Raw genomic sequence first — 12,444 nt, forward strand, 5'->3', positions numbered from 1 at the left:
ACTTTTTTTCCTCCCTGAGTGTCAAAGCTCTTCTTTTTTTAGAATTCAAGTAACAGCAATTTAAGGAGGGAACAGCCGTGTGTCATTTTCACAACAGTGAGTGGGACCTTCCTGCTGGCTGAGCTGTTTAGGGGTCCGAATGCACTAAAAAGTAGGACAATAAAGTAAATAGCTTTAGATGCTTACAAACCATTTTTTGTGTGAGTTTAGTAAAACAAAGTTTCTATTTACACTTTAAGTCAGTGTTGGAAAGTCAAACTGCCCATCTGTACAAAATATTACTGTATAGAACTGTAAATAACTGTATAGAAATTAACATTGCACAATGTCATAGAATAATAAATGCATAGAAAGTAATGCTGTCTAGTTGTATAGAATATAACTACAAAAAATCTATACAGTTAGTTATACTGTCAACATGTATAGAACTGTATAGAATGTTGTACAGTCCATATTTAATAATTTTTAACACTGCTAAGTGCTTTTCAGTAGAAATTCTTGCTGCTCTTCATTGCATCGGAAAGAAAAAGATTTTAAATGTTTTACCTAGATGTCTTAAGCTTCATGCTTTCCTATGGCAGCCTGTGGACTAAATGGCAAGTAACACAATATTTTCTCTGAATTGATCCTAACTCTCCTGAATAAAAAATACAGAACGATTTGAGGGATTAAGAAACTCCTTACTGCTCATTACATTTCTTATCACTCCTGTGTGGACTGAGAGAACCTCGCAACTCAAACCTATAGCCACTCATTTATACACACTGACACACACCAGGAAGAGGTGATACCTTGCCCTGGCCAAGAGGATAGAGAAAAGCCCTGAAAGCTCATGGGGAGAGAAATCCCCAAAAGAGGACAGAGTGAAAAAAAAAAACACCACTAAGCTCCAACCATGAGACTGCCAACTGTTCTGTTAACAGCCTCTTAACAGGTGTGGGCCCTAGAACCATGTAATCCTATCAAGTTACAGAGTTTAAAAAAAAATTCAGTCAAACAGCAAACTCCTGAGCGTCCCTGCTCTAACCCCACCCTCCCAATGTCCCTGCATTATACCCCCCCCTGCAAACAACTCGCTGCTCCGGCACTGTGTAGGCTGTGACAGAATTGAACAGCTGGGCTTCAGATTTATCATGTACAGACAGTAATTATTGCTGCCGCTGCCTGCTACTGACCCAAGTGAATAGAATGTCACAGGAAAAAACACACAGAGCGCGGGGACCCGTGGCAGGGGAGGGTTTCAGACGCAGGCGTCCCTGTTTGCAGTCAATTACCAGACAGGACGGGATATCGGCCTGGTGCCTCTCCAGAGCAAACACACTCTCCCAGGATGAAGGTGACAGGGAACACACAGCCATGTGCTTCTTTTTCTTATCAATGGAGAAAAAAAGAGGCGTTTAGCAAGTGGGCAAAAAAAAGCATTTAGTGAGTGGGCTTTTTCTATCAGAGACAACCAAAAGGAAACCGGGAAGCATGTGTCCTTACATGATCTATTAGCACAAATTCAAGCTTGACAAATTTCACGCTGATAGACAGCACATCTGCACCATGCTAGAGATACGGTGTGTGCTACAGGACCACCCAAAGACGCAGGCTTTTATGCTGGCCCTCGACCGTCCCAGCCTGACCCCCCGCGTTTGGTCAGAGATAAGGAGCTGAGGACTTCCGGCACACAGATAAACTATCAGTCTATCAATCACTGGCTTTAACAGCCAGCCACTAAGCAGTTAACCAGCACTGAAAGACTTCTATATGGAGTAGCAGGGCTAGCAGGATGTACTGTAGTACATTAGAGCTACAGTGATTCAACTGTTCCACAAGCAAGCAAGCTACTGCTACAGGTTTGCATTCAAAACTACTAAAAAGTACGCCAGTAAGATGAATACCGACTTTGATTGCTTAAATTGTTTTGTTTTGTTAATTTTTTGAACAAGCTTTTGAATTACACTTGATTAAATCCTCATGGGGTGTTGGAAAGCCACAGTGTCAAAATGTGTAGAACATGACTGTATAGTCCAAACATGTAGAATAGAATTGTATGGTTTAACTGTATAGAAGTCTAATGATACAGAACTATATAGTCAATTTGTATAGAATATAGCTGCATAGTCCAAATGTAATAAATATAACTGTACAGTCCGATTGTACAGTGCATAACTAGAAAGTAAACTGTCCAAATGCAATGAACCCTGTTAAATAATTTTAATCAAAAATTCTTGCCGCTCTGTATTGTATATGAACGAGCAGGACTTTAAATATTCCCCCTAAACGTCCTAAGCTGTTTCTCTTTCTCTTTTATTTTACCAGGTAGGCAACTGAATACTTTCTCTTAAATTTGGTGAGAAAAGCAGTTCAAGTGACTTTTTTTTGCCGAACTCCTTTGAGTATACTCAAAAAGATGAAGAACATTTTGAGTAAAAAAACTCCTCCCCCTTACACTTCATTACAGTTCTTATAATCACTGTTGAAACTGGAAATGATTAGCTCCTCCCATTTCGAGGAAGCCCCACCTATAAACCATGACAGGGAAAAAAGATCACCATGCCATAAGCACGCAGAACGCTCTTCCACTGTGTTCTAAAGCAGCACACTGCGGCCTGAGGAGTGGATGGGGTCTGGAGTGTCCCTCTTTTAACGGCCGTACCCATCCTGCCTGCAACCTGCCCGCGGGGTCGTTCCCACCTTAAAGACCCCTGCCACATTTAAAAGGATTAGACGCCACATTTTGTGCCGGCTTAATCTTCCTTTCAGACGGCCTAATAAGTGTGCGTCGATAAGCCAAGCATGCAAATTTCATTCTAGGCCAGCGGAGCTCATGCTTTCAGACAAATGGACTAAAGTATTTTACACTGTGCTAATTGCTTCTTCATATTCCTCTTTTCCCTCTTATATGCCATATCAGCGGCGGCAGATTATTCCTCTCTCCCACTTTGCATGAAATTAGAATTTCATGTGGAAGATCATAAACGTGCAATAGAGCCATTCTTTGAGCCCTCTGCAAAGAGGAACATCTTTAGGCAGAACTTGGTCACTTTTCCAACAGACCAGCTCCTTCCATGTTACGTTACTCCATGGAATCACAGAGTGGACAATAAGAGGAAATGATTTATTCACATTTAGCTCTAACTCTGATGACAGAGGTTTATCAGTTCAACACCTTGGCAGAGCAGTACCTTAAATTACTTTACTTCCTGGCATTTGCTTTTACAGAAAATGACATGAACTCAGGAACTCACCTGATCTGTAGGTGCACTGCTGCATTTCCCCACTACCAGGAAACCTACACCCACAAAATGGCAACTCATACATACAGAGCATTCTGCTTCTTTCACCATACAGTAAACTGCTCCTCTGTACATACAACTGAATTATTATATTAATAATTAATAAGAATAATAACAATGAGAAGAAAACGAAGAAGAAGAAGAAGAAGAAGGAGAATTACAAATTGCTATTAAGAATACCAACAATAACTGCATTTCTAGTAAACACTTGGAGGGCCTAAAGGTGCGACCTGTTTATTATTCGTGAGGACTTCCTCTCGCAGTATTAATTAGGCTATTACTGTGTATTGGTGACGAGAAAGGCTTTGAGCTTTTAATTAGGGTTGGGTGCTTGCATGAGCGCACAGGAGAGGAGCGGAGAAGAGAAGAGAAGAGAAGAGAAGAGAAGAGAAGAGAAGAGAAAGATTGTTTTGTTGCCTTTCACCTCTCTGTTGCTCCAGGTCACATTGCCTACAGCAAAGCTCACTCGTTTCTATGATTTCCATGGCACTGGAGTTTATATCCTCCTTTTCTAGCAGCTAAAATTTGTTTATCTGGACTGTGCTGGTAAAGGGCCAGGGATAAGAGTTCGGGTATTAGAGGACTAAGTTAATTATGATGTTGGGTAGTCTGCGTCCTATCAGGAGGCACATGTACCGGCTCAGGCACGACTCAACCGTCCAGCAATCTATCTCTCTCTTTCCCTGCTTCTCTCTCTCTCTTTCCCTGTTTTTCTTTCTTCTTTCCAAAACAACACAATACAGACCTTTTAAAATTGCACTAACACAGAGAAATCAGGTTGTTCTTTAAATAACTACAAGAACTAAAGAACTAAATAAATATCAAATGAATAAGAGCTGATGCTTCAGTAAATATTTTGTATTGTGTAAATATTCTATGTTCTTATACTAAACTGCAGTGTGTTGTTTAAATCAAACAAAATTTAAATTTATGAAAATCTAAAGGATACATAATACAGGATCCGAATTACATACAACGTAGGAAAATACATATACAGATTAGTTATAAAGTGCTTATATGTTATTATAAAACCTATCCTGAAAATTAGTTCTAATTAAAGGAGTGTTTTTTTGTCTTATTTTCCTTGTAAACTAAACAGCCTTTTCTCCAAGTCATTTAGACCCATCATCATTTATATATGAGAATCTGAATGGTGTATGTTGACATGGCAACCTCGGTCACCTCTGTGCTGAAATACACTGTATCCTGACACAACGGTCGGACCAGCGGAGGGTCCCTCAGGAGAATTTGGCATAAAAGGGGTTAAAGACGGTGCCTCGCAGCCCCCTGCTCTCTCTCTAGTGTCCTCCTGCTAAATTTATTTCAAAACTCTGTTAATCTGCAGTACACAACATTCCTATTAGCATAGCCCAGCCCCCTCATAAAAATTCCAGCTAGTTTAATTAAAAAATGTAAATTTACTGTCAGGCGAGGAGCCGGAGAATTAGGACAGCAACAGCCTTTTTATTGCTTAAGACATCAAATTGATTCGGTTGTTGCTAAATTGTGATAAAGGTTACGGAGGGCTGCAGACCCTGCCTTGTTTTTTCCTCCTCATTTCATCCTATTTTGCGGGCGAGTGGTAAAGGTGCTCAGGGTGTACGGAGATCTAAAAACTGCGCTCAGTGTGAAGAAGAAGAAAAAAAAAGCAAGCTATCGGTCTGAATAAGGAGTCATAAAAAACTCCAGTCAGAACAGAGTGCACAGAACTAGAAGGCAGAAAGCTAGGGTGTGTCTGTACCTATTCACTTTTCGAACAGAGACATATAAAAAAAAACATAAATGTAATATACAGTATGTTTAGAGGAAAAGGGTTTTGAATATGAAGTGGATATTATTCCCGGAAATTCACAACACTGGGCTCTATTTACAAGCTGTCATAAAGTTTCATTTTCTTCTTTACTCACTTCTTTTTTTTATGGTTTATCAAAAACAGCAATCACTTACAGAAAATGCAAAAAATGAAAACAAAACCAGAAGAATCCACCTGCAATTCTAATCAGCCATTCAACTGCTTAAACTGTCTCACATTCTGAAACTACTTAGTTTGTTACTGGCAACTGTAACATTTTATATTAAATAATCGGTGTACAAAACAGGCTTTCCTAGCATGAAAAAAAATGTAATAATTATTAACTAAGTCCTATTTTAAAAACTACACTGTGTAGAAATTGTAGGTTGTATCTTATTACATGTTAAAAATTCTAAATATCTGTTGACATAAAATTAAGCAAAAATCCACAGGTCTCTACATAAATTACTAAAAAACAAGGACATATGAAAATTCATCATGTCCGCTAGCACGTTGTGTATGACATACACAGAATGAAATGTAATGACTCTTTAAACACAGTGTGAAATAGGAGTAAAGAGACAAATATGTAATACTGTGTAATTGTGCAACATTAATATAAAGGTGTGTATGAGAGTAAAAAGCTCTGAAAAACTTTGATGAGAATTACAGAGGCACCAGCACGTCCCAAAACATGATGGAAAGAGGACGGAAAATAGAGAGGCTATAGCGAGCGGCTCGGATCGATTTCATGTGCTCTGAAATATCCCTAAACAGGGGGGACGTGGGATAAAGAGAAGAGAGAGATCACTTGTTGTATGTGTGCGTGTCCTTAGATGTGTCAAAACAAAGGTCCCACAACAGTTTGTTTGCTCAGTCCCCTTGGCAACAAACCCTTAGGCCACACTAAGCACTCCGCTGCTAAATACCTGTGTGTTATCTCTATTCACGGCCTCTATAAAGACATATCACTATACATGTAAAGGAGAAAAAAAATGGCAACATTTTCTCTCACTGAGATGAATAGAAGAGGAGAAAAAAACAAGTGAAGGAGGTAGTGAGATGCCAGGAGTTATGAGTGACGAACAGCAGCTCACAAACACACAAATAAATAAAGGTACTTCCAGGTTTAAACTGAAAGTACTTTTGCTTAAGTTGCTCCTGCCTTAAGTAACACAGTTGAACACTTACAAGCAGTATGCTTAAACTGAGGTAATTGACCGCTCATATGTAAGACTCTAATCAGCCCTGGGCTCTGTCGGTTATAAATAAAGCCGCAGTTCATCTACAGCCTACAGCGCACGGCACAGTAGTTAAAACATGACTAACTTCCCCATTCACACACAGTGATAAAAGACACACCTTTTCACATTAAAGCACAGGCACACACTCCAAAGAAGCTCAGAGACAGACACTTAAGAGAAAAAGAGCACTTACCATATTCAGGATAGTCGAAGTTAAATCCTCTCAAGCATGTAACTTTCATAATATTACGTAACTCTGTCTGAAAATCATCAGAAGTAAGCTGGCCTGTGGGAAATAAGCACTAAAATAAGTGGGGTAATACAAAAAAACAGCCTTTTTTCTTTCAATCATGTGCTAAACTCCTTGACATGTAATCTGTCAATAGTTTTCGCAGCCGAGATAATGCCGGCTGCCACGAGTGAAGTTGATTGGCAGCTCAGCGCGGGCCCCTCCTCCTTGTGGTTTGACGGGGGGTAGGTGAAAGAATACAGAGGCGGCCCCTTTGCTTGCTCGCTCGCACACTCCTGCTCTCTCTCTCTCTCTCTTTCTCTGGTTTTCTCTCTTGCACATACACACACCACACAGACACACCAAGCAGTTGGCGATAGGAAATTACGGAAGAGCAGGAACTGGAGCAGACTTTTTTTTTCCCCTCCCCTTAGTGGGCTGGCCTTTCCATCTGTGCGCCTCTCAACTGGCCCAGGAGGCGGGGCCTGGCCCCTCTCCATGCAAATGAGGAGGGAGGGAGGGAGCCACAGGCCGCTTCTGAAACGTATCTACATGGCTCATTACATATTTTATATTCTAGAATTTCTGCACAGCAAATAGAACTCATTTTGTTTTTCATTTAAGCGAACCGATGGCTCGTGGCAGACGCGTGTCGGTGAGGCAATTTTAGCAGCGTTATATCCAAGGAAACAGCAAGCTTGTACAATCCACTGTGACGTTTAATAACTATCCATAAACTTCAAACATAAATAAAGGTGCTTATGAAAATGTGAAGTGTAAAATTAAAAAAGTGAGGGAGCAGCAGAAGACTTTGGAAACGTGTAAGAAATCTTACAACATATAAATGTAATCAACAACAACAACAACAATAATAATAATAATAATAATAATAATAATAATAAACAAACTGAAAATATGAATAGTCCCATTTAGAAAATGCAAATTCAAGCATCCTCAAATTGCTTAAAGGTAAGACCAAAATTTCAGGCCGAGAGGCATCAATATTGAAGAGTACTCACATGGCCTAAGTAACCTTATCCAGGAACAGTTGGTTGTAAATTATGAGGAGAGAAGAGAAAAAAAAACACTACCCCAACCATCCCCCGAACACTTCTCTCCCTCTCTCTCCCTCCCTCGTTCACTCCCTCTCTCTTTCAGTGCTCTTCCCCTCCTCTCTCTCTCTCTGTCCCTGTCCCTCTGATAAGGTATCAGTTTTCATTGTAATTTCAGGTGAAATGATAAACGGCAGCCGTTACCAGGTGGCAATGAATACTTTATAAGACAAAGCCCTTATTTGCCTGGCAGTTTCTTCCGTCGTGGCATGCAAAGTGCTCACAGACATTTTCAACATATTTACAATATTAGCATAATTCCAAACAGCAAAATATACTCATTTTCAGTCACAATTTACACTTGCTACGCGCACAGAGTAAGTGAAACGAACACTATGCAGGAAGTGTGCGAAGAGTTCTGCTGTTGACCAAAACACAACTACCTTAAATTTTACCCATAAAAAAAAACAAAGCGCTGAGAAAAAGCAGCTTTCGAAAAGGGGAAATGCACATTTTAGGTAATGGTTCATAATTCTGTGAAATGAGTCAATCCCTAGTTCCTGTTTGCTAACTGCTGGCTGACAGTACAGTATGCACAAAACAGGTTTTGGTTGATTCAGTAATTAGGACTGTGAGTCATAATCAAACAATGGTAATGCGTTCCCACCTTAAACCAGCGCCTCCGAGGGGCGAGCCCGTGTCAGTCATACGGCACCTCTCACACTCAGCATGAAAACTCATCGTGCAGGCCATCCTTTCACAACTTCAGCTTTTGGAAGAAAAAACGTAAAGCCGCTTTCAGAGAACGACAGAGTCACTATTAAAACCTGTGCCAGTTTTTTTTTTTTGACGTCAACTTCCGTTGGATGGAAAGAAACGTATGTTCCTCCCTAAAATGGAAACTGACAATATACACACTTAAAAATAAAAGGTTCTCGACTTCGCGTAAGGAAAAACCTTCAATAGAACAACCTTTACATCACGTTGAGGTTCTTTACACTTTAAAAAGGTTCTTCACTTCACACATCTCGTTTGCAAAAGGGACGTTTTAAGAGCCGTAAAGGTTCTTTGGGAAATCAAAAGTGGTTCTGAGAGGAGGTCACTCCAAATGCCTTTATTTTCAAAGGGGAACTCCACCAGATTTTCAGAATTACTGCATAATTAAATGGTTAAGATGTAAACAAAGTCATTCAGAGTGATTTGATGTGAAATGCTCCATTCTTCTAGTCACTGAGTCAGAAGTGTTCACAGTGGTGGTGATAGGAACCAGACATCTGAAGTGTTTAATGCCTCTAAAAGCTCCGTCACAGAAATTTATCTCACGAAGTGGTACAAATACACAACCTGAGGCCTGAGACTTCATATGTGCAATAGTTTTGAGATAAGATTTTGCCCTAAAAGCCAAAATAGTACCAAAAGAAAAATTTAGCACTATTTTACCTTATCAACAGCACATATTCACTCAGAGGACATGTGCAGGCTCACTGGTGCTTTTGGAAAGTAAATAAAATGGTTATATTGTGACCCCTGGCATCTATTACCAGCACTGTCAAGAAAGTCTCTTTCTCTACAGTGCACAATTTCACATTAAACCACTCTGACTTTGTTAACATCACAACAGACTGATATTCTGAAAAACTGGTAGAAACCCCCTTTAAGAGCGTACCATGCAATAAGTCCTTTCCCCCCACAAATGGAGGCCTATGAACTAGAGCTCAACTTCACGCATGCAAAAGTTATATGTTCAACGACACTATTTTACTGAACATAATGTGATGTTTACCTAAATTCCTAAGCAGGCAGATCAAGCTAAACAAGTTAAGCTAAGCGTATGCTGCAGCAAGCAGTGGTGGGCGATCTTTATTTTTTTTTTTCTGCTGCCATCTCTGTTTTTTCGGAGAGGAGCTGAATGGCGTTTGATGTGGTCCATTATGATGGTATGCTCGGGGCATCGGGGGGGGGCTGTGACATGGCAGGGCCGCATCAGTCAAAGGGCTGCGGAGGCCAGACGTTTAGCCGCCCCTGACCGTGCACTCCAGGAGGGGCTGGTCTGATGGCCGCCCGCTCTGAGCGCCTCGCTCCGCCGGGACAAAAGCCAGCGCCCAGTTGAAAGATGTGAATCGAGGAGGCTTTTGTGGCCGAGGCCCGGGGCCATGCGGAGTGAGAAATCTGACCTTTGCTGCGAGTTACATAGTGTTTGAACCCTCTCTGCTGTCTTAGCCAGTGGGGCAGCGCAGACTGAGCGGGCAACTGTGAGGTGGAGTCAAAAAGACCAGGAGGAGGAAAAAAAAGAGAGAGACAGGGAAGAGTATCATCGTCTTTGACTGAAAAAAAAAGGTTGCCCGTTGAGATTTTTTTCACCATTAAAAATAAAGCAGGGCCTTTTTTCCCCCCTTCAGCCACTTTTTTTTTTTTCTCAAGTCTCGATCATAAAACTGACAGGAAATTGAATGTGACAAAGCTGGGAGTGTGGCACAGGGCTTTGAAAAGAAGGCCAAAGAAAGTGTTTGCCCTTGTATTGTTCTAGCAAGCCTGTGATGCTGGATATTATTCCCCCTCACGTCTGCTTAGATACCATTATATATTTATTTTTTTTCAAGGGATGAACGTGTTGCATACTAAACTTAAGTATACATCCAACACTGGCAGCTGGAACTTATCACAGACTAATTGGCTATTGTTCTGATTACTCCTGGTAGCGGCCATAAAAACAGAAACATCCTGATCAAATTACTTTATCAGTTTTTAGATGCCTGTCTAAAGCAAAATGTGCAGTGAGTCCGCGAACATAAGTGTATGTACACGGTCATGCAAGCAAGAACTGTGTCGGCAACACATCATTCCAGCGGTGAGGCTGAAACCTCAGCTTCACTTAAAAAAACATTACTTATTGTCGAAACCTTTTTTCTTGACGCTGCTTTCATCCCCTGCCTCTAATCATTATGTTTCAGTATCTCTCCCCCGGATGCAGACAGTCCTAATGTAATCTTCCTAATTTCGGTCCCACGCAATCTGGTTTTAAAACAAAGAGAGAAAGGGGCACATTTCTGAAGGCCCTGACCATAATCATTTTAGACAGATAGCTTCTCCTATCGTAGATGAGCAAATATTTGTAAACCAGCTATCTAATGGAAAATTATAGTGAAATTAGAGCGAAATTCATGACGGAGAAATCTGATTACCTCTAATTTTATTATGCCATCTTAGCCCACACAGCATATTTTTGTACAGTTTTTTTCCATAAATACCTATGCCAGGGGTCCCGGTAATCAAATAAAATTGAAATTCATCTCCCCATTAAATTCAATTAGATGCAATTTCTAGAGCCTATCAAAGATTTTAATTACTAAATTATAAAATTCTCTGAAGCCAAATTGAGGAGGAAAAAACAGCATCCTTGCATCTGAGGGGGTGGTGGTGAATAAAAAATTAAAAAAATAAAAACATAAACCACGAAAGGAAATTGTTGATCCAAAAAGATATCCAGTGGTAAATGGAATTAGCGAGGCAGAGGCTTATTCAGCGGCTCTGGGTGGGGAGTGACGTGTGCCAAATGCGGGCTCCTGGACCGGAGGAAATGAACTTAGCTGAGGTGCGCTCGGCCTCTAAACGTCTGCCCTCCGAGTTATTACGCCGTAATTGACTAATTGACACCTTAATTTCATTTATGGGCTCCTGTGTTGAGGAGGCAACCTCTGGGTATGGAGGTGGTCCTGAAAGAGAACATCCAGCCAGCATCTTGTGCGCAGGTGCATAGGAGGCCCAGCCTGGTCCCTCCACACCATCATTATGGCCATGTTAATTAAATGGGCATGGGGAACATAGCGATTTAGCATAAGCCTAAGCAATACTGTCCTCCTGCACTGTAATCTCCAGTACCTGCAAATGTGGACAGCTGTGCAAGTTTAGTCATGCAGGTGTTAAAAGCAGCACTAAGTAACTTGCTTCATTGGACATCAATTTTTTTTTCTGAAATCTGTCTTGCGGACAGATTCAAGGATGTGTCTTTGTTTAAGTAATGTTAAATATCAGAATGGAATTTAACGGCTGCTCTGACATATTTAACCCAATCTCCATCTGTTGCTCTATATCGCACAGTTGATTTCCACATACAATTTCAACATATTTCCTTGTACTTAGAAGAAAAGAAAACCCGACGACTCAAACTAAACCTACAATAGCATCCAATGGGCAGTTGATTGCCTACCAGGTTCCACAGTAAGTATGTTTTAAGTTTACAGGTGTTCTGTTTTTGTTCTTTCTTTATTTTAATTGTCCATAGTAACTGACCTGATGAAAACACTGTAATATTTCTTTAAACATGAGATATTCACAATAATAAACTAAGGTTTCACGATAAACTTGCCTATTTCTTTATTTCATGTTACACTAACACAACAGGAAAAGGGCCTACTTCTTTCAAACGGCAGCTGAGATCAAATGCTGCAGCTACCTTTGCACAAAAGTCCTTACAAAGGGACAGTAGTGGGGTCCCGGGTCACCCATGATGCCTGTTTCCCAGCCACCCCCTGCTATAGGCCAATGGCAGCCTAAAACAACAGCCCAGCAGCAGCCTGAGAAGACTACAAAGCTGCGACTGAAAGGACACCTGCTGCCATTATTCACTTAACGCTCTTTAACTACTCCCTGTGTTTGTTTAAAAGCCATATAGTAAAAAGACAACCTTCAGACACTGGATTGGACAGTGATGAATAAGATAAATATTGCCGTTAATTGTTCGTAGGCCCACATCTCTCTTTCTGAGGCTACGGGTTAAATAAGCTCCATTCTGGAAGGTTCTGTGTGAAGCCATGCAGGAGCTCTAATAGAAGTGGCTCGGTAA

General features: G+C 40.8%; 1 protein-coding gene across 9 annotated transcripts in view; it reads right to left on the minus strand.

Annotated features, from left to right (window-relative positions):
• casz1 (castor zinc finger 1) overlaps positions 1–12,444 on the minus strand; it is a 230,770-nt gene that overhangs the window by 88,319 nt on the left and 130,007 nt on the right. For 7 of the 9 annotated variants that reach the window (XM_036591368.1, XM_036591369.1, XM_036591371.1 and 4 more), the window contains one exon: positions 6,514–6,606. The exons of the other annotated variants lie outside the window; for them this stretch is intronic. In XM_036591368.1, the coding sequence (XP_036447261.1) occupies positions 6,514–6,606 (93 nt within the window). The remainder of the gene's footprint in view (positions 1–6,513; positions 6,607–12,444) is intronic. 9 annotated transcript variants of the gene reach the window in all.

The sequence above is a fragment of the Colossoma macropomum genome, unplaced genomic scaffold (assembly GCF_904425465.1).
Source record: "Colossoma macropomum unplaced genomic scaffold, Colossoma_macropomum, whole genome shotgun sequence".
In the NCBI taxonomy this organism is placed as follows: Eukaryota; Metazoa; Chordata; class Actinopteri; order Characiformes; family Serrasalmidae; genus Colossoma; species Colossoma macropomum.